Source organism: Barbus barbus (genome assembly GCF_936440315.1).
Source record: "Barbus barbus genome assembly, chromosome: 12".
NCBI classification, from domain to species: Eukaryota; Metazoa; Chordata; class Actinopteri; order Cypriniformes; family Cyprinidae; genus Barbus; species Barbus barbus.
The window spans coordinates 24,001,432-24,017,626 of NC_136740.1; the positions used below are offsets into that span (position 1 = coordinate 24,001,432).

Sequence of the window (16,195 nt, forward strand, 5' to 3'; positions counted from 1 at the left end):
TGAGTGAAGAGGGAATCCAAGGTCTGCAGAGCTTCATGATGAAGAACACACAAGCCATCAACAAAATACTGAAGCACACAAAGAACTGTTATATGCAAGTTCTGACTGGAACAGAAATTAACTTTGAAAGTGATTCGGATGAATACCATAGTGACTCTGAACTTTCAGAAGATGAAACAGAGGATGTAATATAACCAGCTTTAAAGGATTAGTTCTCTTTCAAAGATGAAATTTCAAAATAATTTACTCACCCCCATGTCATCCACGATGTGTATGTATTTCTGTTTTCTGCCGACAGTAAAAACCGGAACGTTTCCTTACTTCTGCAAAGGAAAATCAGTCTCCTCTTGGCTTATATCGAACTCCTTTGACATCTTCCTTAATAAATCCTGGTTTTGTGCTTCTAATTCATGAGCAGCGTTTTGTTTTGCTCTCCCTCTGCGCTCTCAGTGATCACGCAAACGCTGACGTATTAAATAGTTTCTTTATTTAAAAACTTTATCCTTTTCGTATATTACGCCGATGCAGCTTTGTGTGCCTCTTTTATCAGAGAATACTGTACCTTGACTGCATTATATTAACAAAAATTCACCCCATATTGTCTCTCCTCATGTCTCTTCTCTTTCTACCTCAAACACACAGGCACACACAAGACGGATGTCGTAACTAGTTTTAGGATTCATCTGTGTGGATTATAGTTTTATTATATTAATAAATTACAGTGTTTAGTTTTTTAATGTCAACTCTCACTCTTTCCTATATAGGCTATGGCTTTAGTGCTTTTATGGAATAGGAGTTGGTATACGTATTCAAGGGCTTGCAAAGATGGGTAGCATTTTGATCGTATGTAGTGGGCTGGTATGGGCCAAAATGCCAGGGCCGATTTTTTTATTTATTTTTTTAGTCCCAGTACAGCCCTGCCTGGACTCTATGTTGAAATGCAATTCACAATTCAGTTTGTCACATACAGAATCAGAGTACAACACGCTGTAAAATGCTTAGTGCAGTGCTGCGTCGTAACAAAAGATTGGGAATAAAAAGAGAAGAAGAGTTCAAAGTGCAACATTCAATTTCCATACATGTGTTTAGATAGCATTCTTTTGTTCAGTCCAGTATCAATGATTTCTAGAAAAATAAATTTTGACATGAGTTTCCTCATGGTTGAAGTCACATGGCCTTTAGCACAGATAAGTCTTCTCAATAAAATTCTTCTAAGCCCAGTATACAGTACCTCTAACCTGCATTGAACATTTGCCATTATTGTTATAACCAGATTCAATGATAAAATAATTTATTTTTTATACTTAACTATACTTGACTTATTTTCTATCACAGCTTGTCCTTATTTGTGTTAATTGTAATCTGTTTTTTTCTCTGTTTATGAACTGACTGAATACTCTGTAACCCAACTAAGTGATTACCATTAGTTATGACAATCATGTAAAGTTGCGTGAGAGTTGGCAGCCTTGTGTAAACTGTAACTGGATTCTGATTGCTTACTATTTTCAGGCATTTTAAATATTTCATGGTGTTATTGTGGTAATTTTTTCTTGATTTTGTCTCATTTCTACATTTTCATTCATCGTTTTATAGAATGATAATAAAACATCTTTGATCCTTAAGTAACCTTTGTAATCTTTCTGTGTTGTCAACACACTAGAGGTCTTTGTTTTATCCCCCATGTCAATATATGTCACATGCTGATATTTGTTTATAATAATGAATGTAACTACCATGGCCTTTGTGACATTTAGGCCTAGGGTTAACATTATTAACTTTCATACATCATAGACAGGTAAAATCTAGCATGTAAAATCTATGTATCACCCAAAATATGTGAGAAAAGTGAAATTACAGCTTACACGTTCACAGACTCTGTAGCATCCCCTGGAAATGACAATGTACCAGGAATGATCAACGTGATTTTTGTACTGCATTAAAACCAAGAGCATGCACATTACTGATGTCCAGCACATGAGGAGAAGGATAAGGGGGTGAAATGGACATTTTTACATTTGCTAATCAGAATTTTTTTTATTTTATTTTTTATATTGTGATTCTTAGTACTGCATGTATTTGTCCTTGTGTAATAGTGAAGTCACAATGTGTATAAATTGTCCTTGATTAATGCTTACCAGTGTGGAATAAATAATGACAAGTTGTTGCAGGTTCAGCATTATATTGGTGTTTAAAATAAATCAAAGAAATAATATATTGTTGTAGTTGTTGTTATTGTGGTTATTAAAGCATATCTTTCTATTTTTTCCATGTTTCACCAAATGACCTCACAATGTCCTGTCGAAAGCTATATGAGGCATGACATAAGAATAGAATAGGGTGGACTGTGAAAACTGTCAGATATAAATATGACTCAACACAGTTTGTTGCCCATGATGAAGGGAATACATATATGTAGGTTTTACTGCTCTTCTACCCCCAGGGGCCGAGTAGCACCCCCTGGAAGCGCCAAAAACTGCACATTTGAAATTGCTATAAATCAGAGTCCAACTAATGTATCAAAGAGAAAATCGGCAGGATTACTACTTATGCTATGTTGATTACATAATGTTGGGCACAGTTTTCAGAAATATAGGGAAAGGTGGCATAAAGGCATTTTTAAAGGCATTGCTCACTGTAAAATATCAAATTCCAGCCTGCTTAAACATATCATAGAGGTTTACACAATGAACATATTTAGATATCCAGTTTTCCATTAGAGATATTATTTCTTTAATTTCATTAATAAAAAAGTTTTAAACTACATTACCCATAAGTCTCTTTCATTCTATCTATGGAACGGGAAGATCTGGCGCTTTTATTTGTAGTTCATTGAAGTTATGCTTAGGGTTAGGATCTCGCTAAAGGAGTGATGATTTCTCTCAACATAGAAACACTTCATTGTTAAATTAATATATTACTAATTTGATAATATCAGCAAAACCTGCTTTTGTAACATGATGCGCTGTTTAATTTGAGTTAAAAGATAGTCCAACCACTGCGGGTGACAAGAGAAAATCACAGCCAATGAGATCCCAGCTGAGCAGCGACGTCACACGTTCTTGTCCAGATGCCTTACGTTTTTCGGTAGCAACAATTTAATTTGCTGCCTGTTAGATTGTGTTTTATTAACGTCTACACCTATCCCTTACAATTATGCAAATACAGTAAAAATTGTTGTTCAGCGTGACAAATATTGTGCAATATTGAAGTTGATTGACAGGCTATTGTCCCTTTAATGACATAAATTAAATCATATTAATATTAATTTCCATAATAATTCAGAATTGTTCATAAAACATTAACATTTGAATGTGTAGTTCAGTATTTAGCTTTGAAATGCTTCCAATAATGTCTCAACCTGTTATACAAGTAATTCATGAGGTGCTTTCAAGACCTCATGTCCAAAGCAAAAAAAACAAAAACCCGTGTTCTGCAACTCTGAAAGATCTTCATAATAACTTTGAATATTATCATTTGATATATATTTCCTAATTTAGTAAAAATTGACGAGGCTATCATAAACTTAAATCTGCATATTGTATAAAAAAATTAAATGTGGACTTCTTCCTCTTCCTGTCTAGTTGGTTAGTCATGTCTCTCTTTTGTTATGCCTGTAGCTCAATCAGATTAAGTTAGGAGTCATATCCTCATTGTGATCGAGGACCAATCAGTGACCAGGCATTGCTCATATTATGAAAAAAAAAATATTGGTTTAAACAAAACATCATGTGATGTCCATTTTAGTGGATGCATGTCTGAAGGGGTTAAGGCATGTGCATACCCAAAATAGTATTTTTCCAAGGATCTCTGCTGCCACAGAAGGCCAAATGTTCTAAACTGGACATATTTCAGGACAACACACAATGTATCAAGTAAACTTTTTAAGAAGAGAATAGTAAACTATTAGGAACATTGTCATTGCACTTATTTCAGCACAATACACATCAATGTATCAAGACACTGAAAATATGGATTTGTTATTAGTGTTATGAATATTTTATTCACGGCACACAACAGTCAATATAATTAAAAGATGGGTATGTCATCTGGTCACAGAGAACATGGACATGCTCAAGAGTTCACATGAAAGATGTAAGTACAATGCATAGGAGATCCATTTGGTAGATAAAATGATGGACACTCATTTTATTCTCAGGAGCTGTCCATAGGCTGGGTCTTCCTTATCACTCCGTTCACAGCATCTGATAAGTAGCTTAATAATATCTGAAAACCTGGAAATCATAAAGAAATATGAGATTCAATAATTTGTACTAAAATGACAACAATCTCCTTACATTGTCTGACAAATGAAAGCTCATTAGTTCTTATGTTACTTTGAAGAAGATCTGGTCAAAAGTACAGGCCCATTGAGCCTGTACTGCATAATGAACGCGGTTAAACAAAGAGCTTTTCTTGTCTATGCAAAATGTAAGTATACAGCATAGACAAAATGGCATGAACTACAATCCCCTGATCACATATACAATAGGCTGGGCTCAAAAGCTGAACTTTGTCATACAACATTTTGTGGCACAAGTGGTTATTTTACCGGTAATATTGAATTACATTAACATTATACAGTATGATTTCTTCATACAGACAGTCACTTAACACTGCATATGACCACGTCATAATAACACATAAATGCATAAAAACAGCAGTTTCTGTAACACTTGTTTGACAGTGTATGTTAGTTGCACCAAATTCTACTGACTTAGCTGTAGTATTGTGTGTGTAGGGCATACCAGTGTGATTTGCTTCCAGGCTGGAGTGTGTAATTTTCCTCTGCAGGCAGACTCTTTTCCTCATGACATTCAGAATGGCAAAACTGTTCCAGTACAGTACGAGGGCAACAGCGACCGCAGTTCTGTGTGTGTGTGTGAGAGAGACAGAGATAGAGAGAATGAAAGACAGACAGACAATAAAACAGAAATTGACACGGTTAACATCAAACCATTGGGTCAGTCTCTGTGATAAGGAATTAGATCACTGTGCTGTGGTTAATGTTGCATTTTTTAAAAAGGAATATCATCAGGATCTGTAAAGAAAGTAGCCTAATCCAAGATTATACATCATGTGGGTGAACATCCAAGACGCAAAAGAGTAGAATACACATGAGGCTGAAGTTTTATCTAAGAGCACTGAGTGTGGTAAAACAAATTTTAAAATGGTTCAGTAGTGAGTTTAGTATTTGTCAACATGGTGACACTAACTTCGATACAGTGAAAAAATATTTATCTATTTTGAAATGGAAGCACAAATTGTGTGTTTAATTCGTGAGAAATTTCTATATATATATATATATTTTTTTTTTTTTTTAATCAAGTAGAACAGTGCAGCGTACAAAATGAAGAGATACAGTACCCATATGCTAGGTGTTACACAAAAGATGTGTGGATGTGTGTTAAAGAGAAAGTACATTTCACATCAATATCTTTTCTTAATTTAACTTAAAAAGATTTAACAGGATAACAGCGATGGATAATTTTAAAAGAGACCTTAACTTTGTTAACAAGCAGGAATTTACTGAGTCCATTTACTGACAAAAGCGAAAATAGCCAATTTTTCAAGGAGTAATGAACAGTGTTTTATTAGAACCAAAGTCATAAATAGAACATCTTTACTTTTCATTGCACAAATCCAACAAATTGAGTTTGAGACATATTTAGTGCCATCTGAAAGACAGTAAAGGCAAACAACAAATAAGAACAAAGTTAACAATAAAAAATTTGAACACACACTAAAATCAGCAAATTGCATGTGTATACTGAATGTCCTAATTGAAGTGTCAAATGTTATCAGGTTTGTGGTTTATGGCGTGCTCAGTGCAATGACAGGTCAGAGGTAAAAAGTTTAACAATAATCAATACATTTCAATACATATGAACAATTAGAAATGCTATAGAACACTGCATATGAATTTAATGTATAAAGAATATTATTAGTTCTCTCTATAAATGTATTTTGAGCATGAATAATGATTTCAGAAGGAAGAAACTGTAAAAAATGAGGGGAAATTTAATTGAAACATACCTATGCATGTATGTGTATAATTCTTCTGAAATATTCTTTTAAACTTCAGGTCACTAAGCTCAGGAAGGGAACTGGCTGGCCGGCTCCCATGTGTCCTCCCAGGCTTTGCCACTGTAATTAAGTAGTGCACATCTCACATTAGATCAGGAGAATAACTGTACACAATGAATACAACATTCACAGCTTATACTGTACATTTTCACTAAGTCTGTTTCTAATTTCTTTTAATTGGTAATTCCCTTTGCAATTTCTTTACATGGACTTCAAATATACAGTCGACATTAAAGTTAGCAGGGAGCGCAAGTTTGAGACTGATTTTACTTCCATATTTTTATGTAGTTCCTAGAGAAATAGAATACTGAATAAGGAAAATAGAGGTTGTGGCTTGTTTTTTCTACTTTAAACTGATTAGATGTAGTAAAGTGACAGTTGGAGGGGAGTGATTACGGATGTCAGGCTCATGCCCAAGCTGTAAATCTGACGTTATCAGAGAGGGCACGTCATTTTAGAGGGGAGGAGCATTCTCAGATTTGGATTCAAGATTACAAAGGCAAACACATTTTTTTTTTTTTTTGGAGTGACTTACAAGGACTAATTGTTCAACACAAAAATAGCAATATCTGCTAACCAAAATAAATATAGTCCATTTTGATTTCATGCAGACTTTAAGAGCCAATTTATAGTCAATGCAAGTATGCTGTGAAAGCAAGATCATGCGTGCACTTTCAGTGCAGCCTTAACATGCATCGCTTTCATTGACACCCATGTTATTACATGCATCATTGTGTCATGTCACAACGGACAATACACATTGCTACCCAAGTACGCATCATGTTGTTGTTACATAGTGTTACTGTTCAGGGGACAGGCTTTACAAAGGAAGACTTTCAAACAAGACTGTATGTAGCCAGTTTGCAGCCACCGTTTGCGGCCAATGTGTGTAGATACTACACTATCATCCTAAAACAACACTACCAAAAAACAAAGGCCTGACAGGAAACATTATAGTCAAGTATGAATGGATACATACTATAAGCCAATACTTACCACTGAGAACAAGGCAACCAGCGTACCTTTACTTCAGCCTTATCCTGCAGAAACACACACACACACACTTAATTATATTTATGTAGTTACTGTTACCATTTCACAAAACCATACTGACAGTAATGACATTCATGCTTGGCTATATGCACTGGTCGGTGACGTGAGCTAAACATCAGTAGGTAGGCTATAAAGTAATATTGTACAATGAGGAGGATATCAGAGACATTAATAAGAAATATGGTTCTACATCTCACCTCTGTCATTCTTTTGTCAATGATAGTGTCGTATTGCCACACTTTTTGCTTGCTGCATTTTCGGCACCCTGAAACGACACCGGCAAAAAGGTTTTGTTGACAAACAAATGGTAATCAATAAATAGAAGTATTGCATTTGATCTAAGGCCTTGTGTATTTATATGAACCCATAACTTATACTAGAACCCATAACTTATACTAAGCAGGGTTTCACAGAATATGGAATCACCATTAATCACAGAACTTGTGCTGGGTTAAAACAGGTTACAGTGCCAGCACCATCAATGTGCAGTGCATCTGGGAACCCAGGTCCGATTCTTATAATGTGTGTGTACTGTATGCGTGTTCTTTTTCACAGATGTGCGAAAGGCAGATGTGTATCACACTGGCCATTGTAAAATACTAAAACAATATAGCACAAGTAAGAGAGAGGTTGGTTGGATAACCACACGGTACGGCAATAGCCAAGAGGCAGGAGTTTGATAAATCTGTTATCTTCGCACTAATGGAACATTGGTGTAGGTCAATTCAATGCAAAATGCGGAGTGATGTATAACACCAGTGCAAAAAGTCAGTGAGGAAATCCAAAGACATCTTTAGTCAAATAGCATGACTGAACATTTCTCGACCAATCAGAATATAACAGATAATTTGACTTGACCTAACTGTTGTATCAAAATTATCTAAATCAAAGAGAACTAATTAATCTGAGGACAACAGTATTTCCCTAATTACAAAAATATAAATAAATAAATTATAAATTGGCCAATAAGAAAGTTCACTTTACCTTTACAGCATGGAATTGCTTACTGTAATGTCATCAAACACCAATTGGAATTTTCTAGCAGTGCCAATAAAGCTCTGTTCACTAGTTTTACATCAGAAAGTACATTGTGTTTATTTAAACCGTAATGAATTCTGCAAAAGAGATTGGCTGCAAGAAAGTTTACTTTACCCTTTTTTATTTTTTTTGGGTTTGGCTTGGCAGTCAGCAGCTGAATTTGCTGGGGCTGGGGCTGGACCTGTATCTGGGGCTGATGGTGGACCGGAGACTCTGGGGGTTGGGTCTCTGTTGTTGAAATTAACATTAACCTAACTAAACTTAAATGTAATTAATTCTGCATAAATATAGAGAATGGCTGCAAAGAAAATTCACCTTACCCTGTTTTCTTTTGCGGGGCTTTGGTAGGATAGATTCATGCTGAGGATGGGGCTGGGGTTGAGTATGGACTTCAGCCTTAATCTGGAGCTGCTGAGCTTCAGGGTGAGTCTGGGGATGAGGTGGAGAGGGCAAAAAGTAGAGGTTGAGGATGGCACCATCATCAATCTGGTGAGCTTTAGAGTGGATCTGCTGGTCAGGCTGGGTCTGGATCTGCTGGTCAGGCTGGGTCTGGATCTGCTGCTCAGGATGGGTCTGGATCTGCTGCTCAGGATGGGTCTGGATCTGCTGCTCAGGATGGGTCTGGATCTGCTGCTCAGGCTGGGTCTGGATCTGCTGCTCAGGATGGGTCTGGATCTGCTGCTCAGGATGGGTCTGGATCTGCTGCTCAGGCTGGGTCTGGATCTGCTGCTCAGGCTGGGTCTGGATCTGCTGCTCAGGCTGGGTCTGGATCTGCTGCTCAGGCTGGGTCTGGATCTGCTGCTCAGGCTGGGTCTGGATCTGCTGCTCAGGCTGGGTCTGGATCTGCTGCTCAGGATGGGTCTGGATCTGCTGCTCAGGATGGGTCTGGATCTGCTGCTCAGGCTGGGTCTGGATCTGCTGCTCAGGCTGGGTCTGGATCTGCTGCTCAGGCTGGGTCTGGATCTGGATCTGCTGGTCAGGCTGGGTCTGGATCTGCTGGTCAGACCGGGTCTGTGGCTGAGACATCTGAGGTCCTGTTAAGGAGGTAACAAGTTGACATTAATTTTAATCTGTATACATCAAAGAGAAACATTATAAAATATAATTTAAAAAGTAATGAGTTCTGCATAACCCTAACCTTGCTTTATAAGTAAATACTCATAAGCCTTCTTCATGGCATCAACAAAAGGTCGTGTGCCCTCAGTTAGTGGCATTCCAGCACATATATCTGCTCTCAACGAATTGTTTTTTTTTCTGCCCATAAATAAAATGGGCATATAGCCCAAAGCAGCAAGTTTCTGCACCTGAAATGAAAAAAAAGTACTGAAATTATTATTAACAAAGTGTCAGTCAGTGACTAGTAACTGGTAATTAGTGTGCAGGTTGGCACCTTGCATGGCAGCCACCAAGTGTATGAGTGTGTGGGTGATGCTCGAAGGAGTGGAAAAAACGCTATATAAATGCAGTTCATTTAATATTTTACCATATTGTGAGTGGGAATAGAAATTTAATCAGAAACTGGAAAAGATTTTGTCAACATTGATACCAATGTCTTTCTCTTTTCGAATGCTCTGTTAAGAAAGGTAGTCCTAGGCCCTGGTCATCATACAACTGGCTGGAGTACCAGCACCGTACCGTGGTGACCTGAGTTCGAGTCCTGACCAGTGGTCAGATCCAGATCGCACCCCAATTCTCTCTCCCACTCGTATCTGTCACTCTCAACTATCTTATCTGATTAAAGACAAAAAAAATAAATAAAATAAAACATGTATATTCTACACAGCCTCCCAGTGTCAAGACAGAGGTATTATCTCTAGTTTTGGATGTTTCTTAACAGAGTTATGAATGGTCCTTAGCAGTGCAATTTTACTAGAAATTAAATAAATTGTTGAAGTAAAAAGAAAAAATAAGTAGGCTGACATTGGTGCAAACTCTTAAGTTTTTTTTGTAAACCATTTATTTACAAGAAAACATTTGGTCACCACTATTAGAAAGCTCGCCAGTTGCATAGGATAGACAGTGTTACATGGACCCTCTTAATGCGATTATAGTGAGATTTTGACAATATTGCGATTAAACTTAACCTCATGTAAACGCAATACTTCGATCTAAATAATGTGAGTAAGTTCATAATCGCAGCAAGAATAATTGCATTAACGTAGGTGGCGTATGTCGATTTGAATCGAAATATACAGGCATGTAAACACCTTAATCGCAGTATTGCTGCTCTGACCAAAGTGCGCATGTGTGTGTGATGTACATGAATGACGTGACACGCACCTGTTAATAATACGCATATCAGAAACGATGGTGGGGAAGTGTTTTGGATTAGATGTAAAATAAATTAAAACAGCGGATAGTAACGCACCTGTGCTCTTTCTGAGTCCATAATTTATCCTGTTTAGTGGGGTATGTGAGTACAGCATTAAAAAGTTAACCATAATTCTTAGCGAATAATAAGAATTTGGAAATTGCATGTAAACAGGAGTGAAGTGCTTTGCTCTTGACATGTAAACATCATAATGCGATTAAGTCCTTATTCTGATTATTGGAAATAATCACATTATTTGTGCACATGTAAAGTCTATGATACATGTATCTGTGCGCTGATAAGTAAATTGAGGGAACATGAGTGATTTTGGACGAAGTTTACATCCATCCAAATGTCATCCCGTTAATGGTATGTGTGCCAGCTTTAGATTAAGTCAAGGTCTGTGGGATGCACGCATAAACATGTCAGTGAAAGGTAACTTTTATAAAATTGTATGTTCAGTCACAACATGACAGCATCTTCGACCAACCTTAAAGGAAAACTCCTGTGTAAATCAACCCATATCCCTGTTCCTCGAAATCAGTGAGTGCGGTTATTAGGTAGAGGAATGAGAAAATTTGATACAACAAAAACAGAATAGCAAAATGGCAGTTAACACTGAGTAATGAAGCCAAGGAAAGTATCAGTTTTCTGTGCTCCTTTCAGTTATAGTCAGCTGCCACTTCGCAAATTCGGTCTATGTCAATTTTCTTCATACCTATTCTTACCGACAGCACTCTGTGAATCTCAAGCAACAGAAATATGGGTTGATTCACGCTGGATTGTTCTACGCAGTAAGAAATGATAATGTTGATAGCTGACAGTAGGATAGTATTGATGTTAATGTGCTTTGAGACTCATATTGACAACCATCCAATACATGAAGTATAAGTATTTTAACTTACCGCAACTTGGGCAGAAGAAACCACTCTTGCTGCATTGCGGTTTTTCCAGACCCCCTGCCCCCACTCATTATCCAGCCTGTCTTTGAGGGCCTCCATCTTCTTACAATTGCTGAGGCTTGCGTAGCAGGCACTGCAGCACTTCCTGCTGACCTGGTTCTTGACCTGGCAAGCAGGGCAAGGCCTGAATTTTGGCTTTGTCATTCTGAATTGTACAATACACACACACACACACACACACACACACACACAAATGATTATGATATTTAAATACATAGCACATTTTCAAGGCAAACAGATTGTCATACAAATAAAACCACAACACACATACAGAAATTGCCTAAAGGCACATTCAAAATGACATTCATTTAGACCATCCCAAGTATGGGCTCTCCGTTGCCCTACTATTAGGCTTGGACTGTTCTACAATAAGGTCTTTATTACTGTCAAAAATACACAGGCCTATGTCCACAGTTTCAGTCATCAAATATACGTGTGGACAGCCATCTAACACACAAGCAAAACCATTATTGAATGAAACACTCCCTGGCATAATAAAGGCACTGGGATGGCATGATAGTCTCAAGTTGTCTACTGGTGATCTAAAAATTGGGTAGGTGATGTCAGTCAGGTAAATTTCATAGTATGAAAAAAAAAACTACTTACCAGATTACCAATGATAAACTTCATCAGCAGGTAAACTATATTTTAGCTGGACTAATTCAATGTCTTGAGTGAACACCCTTAAATAGCCACACTCTACAGTGTATTCTACATCATCCTAACAAACACAGTAATTATTCTCCTTGCCAAGAGTTATGTTAAATGACACCTATTCAGCTTTTGACTTAAGTATTGAACAGTGTTGTATTGTTGAACACACTAGCCTAAGAGTTTTACTGCACTTGGTGAAAACACTAGACTGCAAGCTAGAGGCCTTAAAATCCCCGCAACTTGTTACAGCCCCGTGAATGGAATTACATTGAAAATCAATGTGTTTCCAAAAAATTCAATACAATGGAAATGCATTTCAGAAACTGTCCTTGACTAAGACTGGAGGAAGGTAACACTGCGTGTTTAATCGCATCTAGACGAGATAGGCTTTCTGAAAATGTATAGTTTAGATGGATTTGAAGTTAGTTTACCCTATTCCCAAGGTGTACCTAGGCTAATCTACTGTCTAGCATACTGCACATTTCATTAATCATGATAACGTTACTTCTCTATCCCTTAACTAACGTTAGAGCAAAGCACAAAAAACAGCAGCTACAAATACAACAAACTTTTGACATAATTCTATAATTTTTGATAGGTCAGGGATGTACATAATTTAAAGTTTGCATGCAACACTTACTTCCTTGCAGCCGATTTGAGAAGCGGGGATGCTTGAGATCGATCGCGAATACGTCCGCCTTCATTCTGCGCATGTGCGGAAAAATGAGCATTTTAACATTTTAACATGATTACAGTTTAATAAAACACATTGTACGCTAGGCTTATTAATTGTTATAATTTTTTCCCACGGTTATTCAAACAACGAAAAAATTATATAGAGAAAGTGATCGGATCGCGTATCACGGATCATTTGAATAACGCAATGCGCGGTCCATATACGATAAAATACGATAAAATAAGAGGTGGGTAAACTGGTAATTCAGTGATCACACTGAATTACCAGTTTATCCACCTCTTATTTTAACATTAAACAACTGATTATGAGCATGAAAACCGAAATTTTCCAGCGCACCATATCTCTCCTTGGTTGACCCCCCCTCCCTGCGTCAGAATCCGAGGATGAGGGATTTATATGGACGTGTATAGGACGGCCATCTACGTTGAAAAGCGACGCAAAGGGGGGTACCTTCTGCCTCGGATGTTGACGCCAGGGGGCAATGACCAAGCGTCGATATGTGACGAGGAGGAGTGAGACTGTGTTGTTTAAATTCAACATTTTACTGAATAATGTAGGAAGCCTCAATTAAACAGCAACAAGCTGATTTTATGTGTCCTCAAAATTGGTTTCAGTTTCTTAATTTTTACATAATCATTTATTCACTCACTCGTATAATAAGCTAATAAGCTTCTACATAACCAAGTACTACCTAGCAATAGCAAATGCTAGCATTCTAAATGCAAAGCATTAATGGCTTACAAATAATTTGCTCTTCATCAATCTTTACTGCAATAGTTGCTTAACATTCTGTCAAGCCACCACCTTTTTTTCTCATAAGATAGGCAGATAGATAGATAGGCAGAGATAGATAGATAGATAGATAGATAGATAGATAGATAGATAGATAGATAGATAGATAGATAGATAGATAGATAGATAGATAGATAGATAGATAGATAGATAGATAGATAGATAGATAGATAGATAGATAGATAGATAGATAGATAGATAGAGATAAAATTAAATAGTCACTGGCCCAAGTGAATAACACTAAAATTCTAAACCTCTAGCCTCCCACCAATAAATAAATAAAAATAAAATCATAAAAAAATAAAATAAAATAAAAAAAGAGTAAAGGGTAAAAATCGCTGAAGTGAGTTTTGCTTATGAGTCTGGCCTGTGAGGGGAGCTAATGCGTGGGTGATACACACAAATGAGGTGAAGCAGTGGAATATCAGATTATGGCTGTATCATAAATCATCACAGGTACTGTCATATCTACAACACAGCATATCAAAAGACGACATGCTCTGTGAGACAGATAATTCTTCACAGTGGTGGTACTATTTTGTCTGCATTCTGTATCTCATATAGGAAGAAAATTGACCAGTCTGTGATGCTGCACACTGTAAAGACTGCCATAAGTGAAGTTTAATCAACACGGCTTGATGGTTGAAGGGACATGTCTGTGGAAAACACTTACAGAACCCTATTTTACACTTTTGATACCAGAGCAAAAACTATTGTAACACATTCATATTAAATATTTTAACAATTTTGTGAATGTGAAACATTTTTAATATTTCTATTTAGCTTTATATTATTTTATTTCAGTTTTAGTACTATTTGAAACTAAAATAAAAATAAGCTAATAATAAATTAAATAATGCAATAAATAACTTCCATAAATCTCTTAAATATTTTTACTACTAAATAAACATTGCTTTCAAAAGGACATGTGGGAAAAAGTGTTTTAAGTTTTTAATCAAGCATTGTTTTCAAGCACTCAACAGACTCATGTTTCAATGTACAAACCACAACCCTGCAAAACATTGGAAATATAAACCTTTGCCCTTTTAAATAGAAACACAAGGATGTACTGGAGCCTCTGAAAGCTTTACTACTAAATTGAGTCGTTTACTACTGGTACTGCAAAAAAGACCCCCTGCAGAAAGAAATACCACTGTATTTTTTTTTTTACAAAGAATTACCAGAAATAACATCTACCAGTTTTCACCGTAACTTTAACAGGATCCAGCCAGGGAACAGAACATTTCTTCACACTGCAGAGCACTGGTGTGGTAATTCAAATAAATGTAGCTATCATTCAAACTAAATAACTTAGAAATTCTAAGCAATGCTATTTGGCTCCATGACTACTTTGTGCTGTTTTATTGTATAATACAGGCTCTGCAGTGTTAATGGCTTTCTCAAGTGCACCACTTACTTCACTGCCAGATCAATGCACTTTTTAAATTCTATATGAAATGCATATGCTGCGTGTTATTCATCATTTGCTTGAAGCGCTTGTCATACTCTAGTCATCCATCCGTCCACCCCTGCTGAACATCTTCTCAGAAGCCCGCCACCCAAACGGAGCCTACAGCTGTTCTACCTTTCCAAAATGCCAGTCTATCTCTCACTCAAAGTCTGAGACCAACCCTGTGTAAATGCCACAGCGGCTGCATCACCATTTATTATGTGTCAGCAATTTACTGAATTTCTGAATGTTGTTCAAGGCTAAATTGTTGAAATTGGAAAAAGAAAATTGGTTTATAAACATTTGTAACCCTCATATTCAGTTGACTTCAACTGAACTGGTTGTCACTATTAAAAATAATAAAAATACTGTTAAATTTGTAACTTTTTAAAATGTTAATGTAATGTATTCCTGTGATGGCAAAGCTGAATTTCCAGCAGCCAGTTAGGCCTACTCGTTTTTATATATATATATATATATATATATATATATATATATATATATATGAAAATATACTTTGAACATTTACAGACCTAAGATTCAAAAAGCCAAGACAGATAAACCATGTCACTAATGTTTCTCTGCAATACAAGGTGGTTGGATAAATGGGCCAGCCTTTCATCAGCTTCTGATCAGAAAACAGAGGTACTAGCATACAGAACTATACTCCACACCAGCCACAGACAGATTGAAATGTCAGTCAAACTCAGTATCAGATTCTCAAGCTTGTGCTCAGTATAAGGTTGTGCTTCTCTCACAGAAACATTCAGTGCCCCCATGTTTTTTTTTTTTTGACCCATAAGTGCTCTAAATTTCACTCTTAACACTACAAGTGTTGTGTGAACAGTGTAACTTTTGCCCTTTAAAGCACAGTACATGCTCTAAGCACACAGAAATCTTACATAATATGGAAAAATAATCTAAATATGGCCATTTAAAAAAAAACAGAATTGTTTCAGCTACCGCTACCTGACCTTTCCATAAGTGACAGTTCACCCCAAAATTAAAATCCAATCCAATCATTATTTATATTATTCTCCCTCATATTGTTCCAAATATGTTGTTATGTTACTTACCCTTAAATCTTAATACTATGTGTCATTTCCTGGATGATCCACAACTGTTTTTATGTTTTGTGATAGTTGTTCATGAGT

The 16,195-nt window shown here is 36.6% G+C and overlaps 2 protein-coding genes across 2 annotated transcripts in view; one reads left to right on the plus strand and one right to left on the minus strand.

Moving 5' to 3' along the window:
- The window catches only part of LOC306878018 (uncharacterized protein), a gene marked incomplete at its 3' end in the record, with an annotated part of 20,604 nt that extends 8,335 nt beyond the window's left edge, over positions 1-12,269 (minus strand). Inside the window, exons 1-5 of the mRNA XM_079430097.1 lie at positions 11,392-12,269; positions 9,314-9,479; positions 8,496-9,209; positions 8,290-8,403; positions 7,335-7,402 (exon numbers count right to left, since the gene is read on the minus strand). Of these exons, the coding sequence (XP_079286223.1) occupies positions 7,335-7,402; positions 8,290-8,403; positions 8,496-9,209; positions 9,314-9,479; positions 11,392-11,664 (1,335 nt within the window). The 5' untranslated portion in view covers positions 11,665-12,269. The remainder of the gene's footprint in view (positions 1-7,334; positions 7,403-8,289; positions 8,404-8,495; positions 9,210-9,313; positions 9,480-11,391) is intronic.
- LOC306877833 (syntaxin-12-like) overlaps positions 1-16,195 on the plus strand; it is a 194,288-nt gene that overhangs the window by 65,948 nt on the left and 112,145 nt on the right. The gene's annotated exons all lie outside the window — the stretch shown is intronic.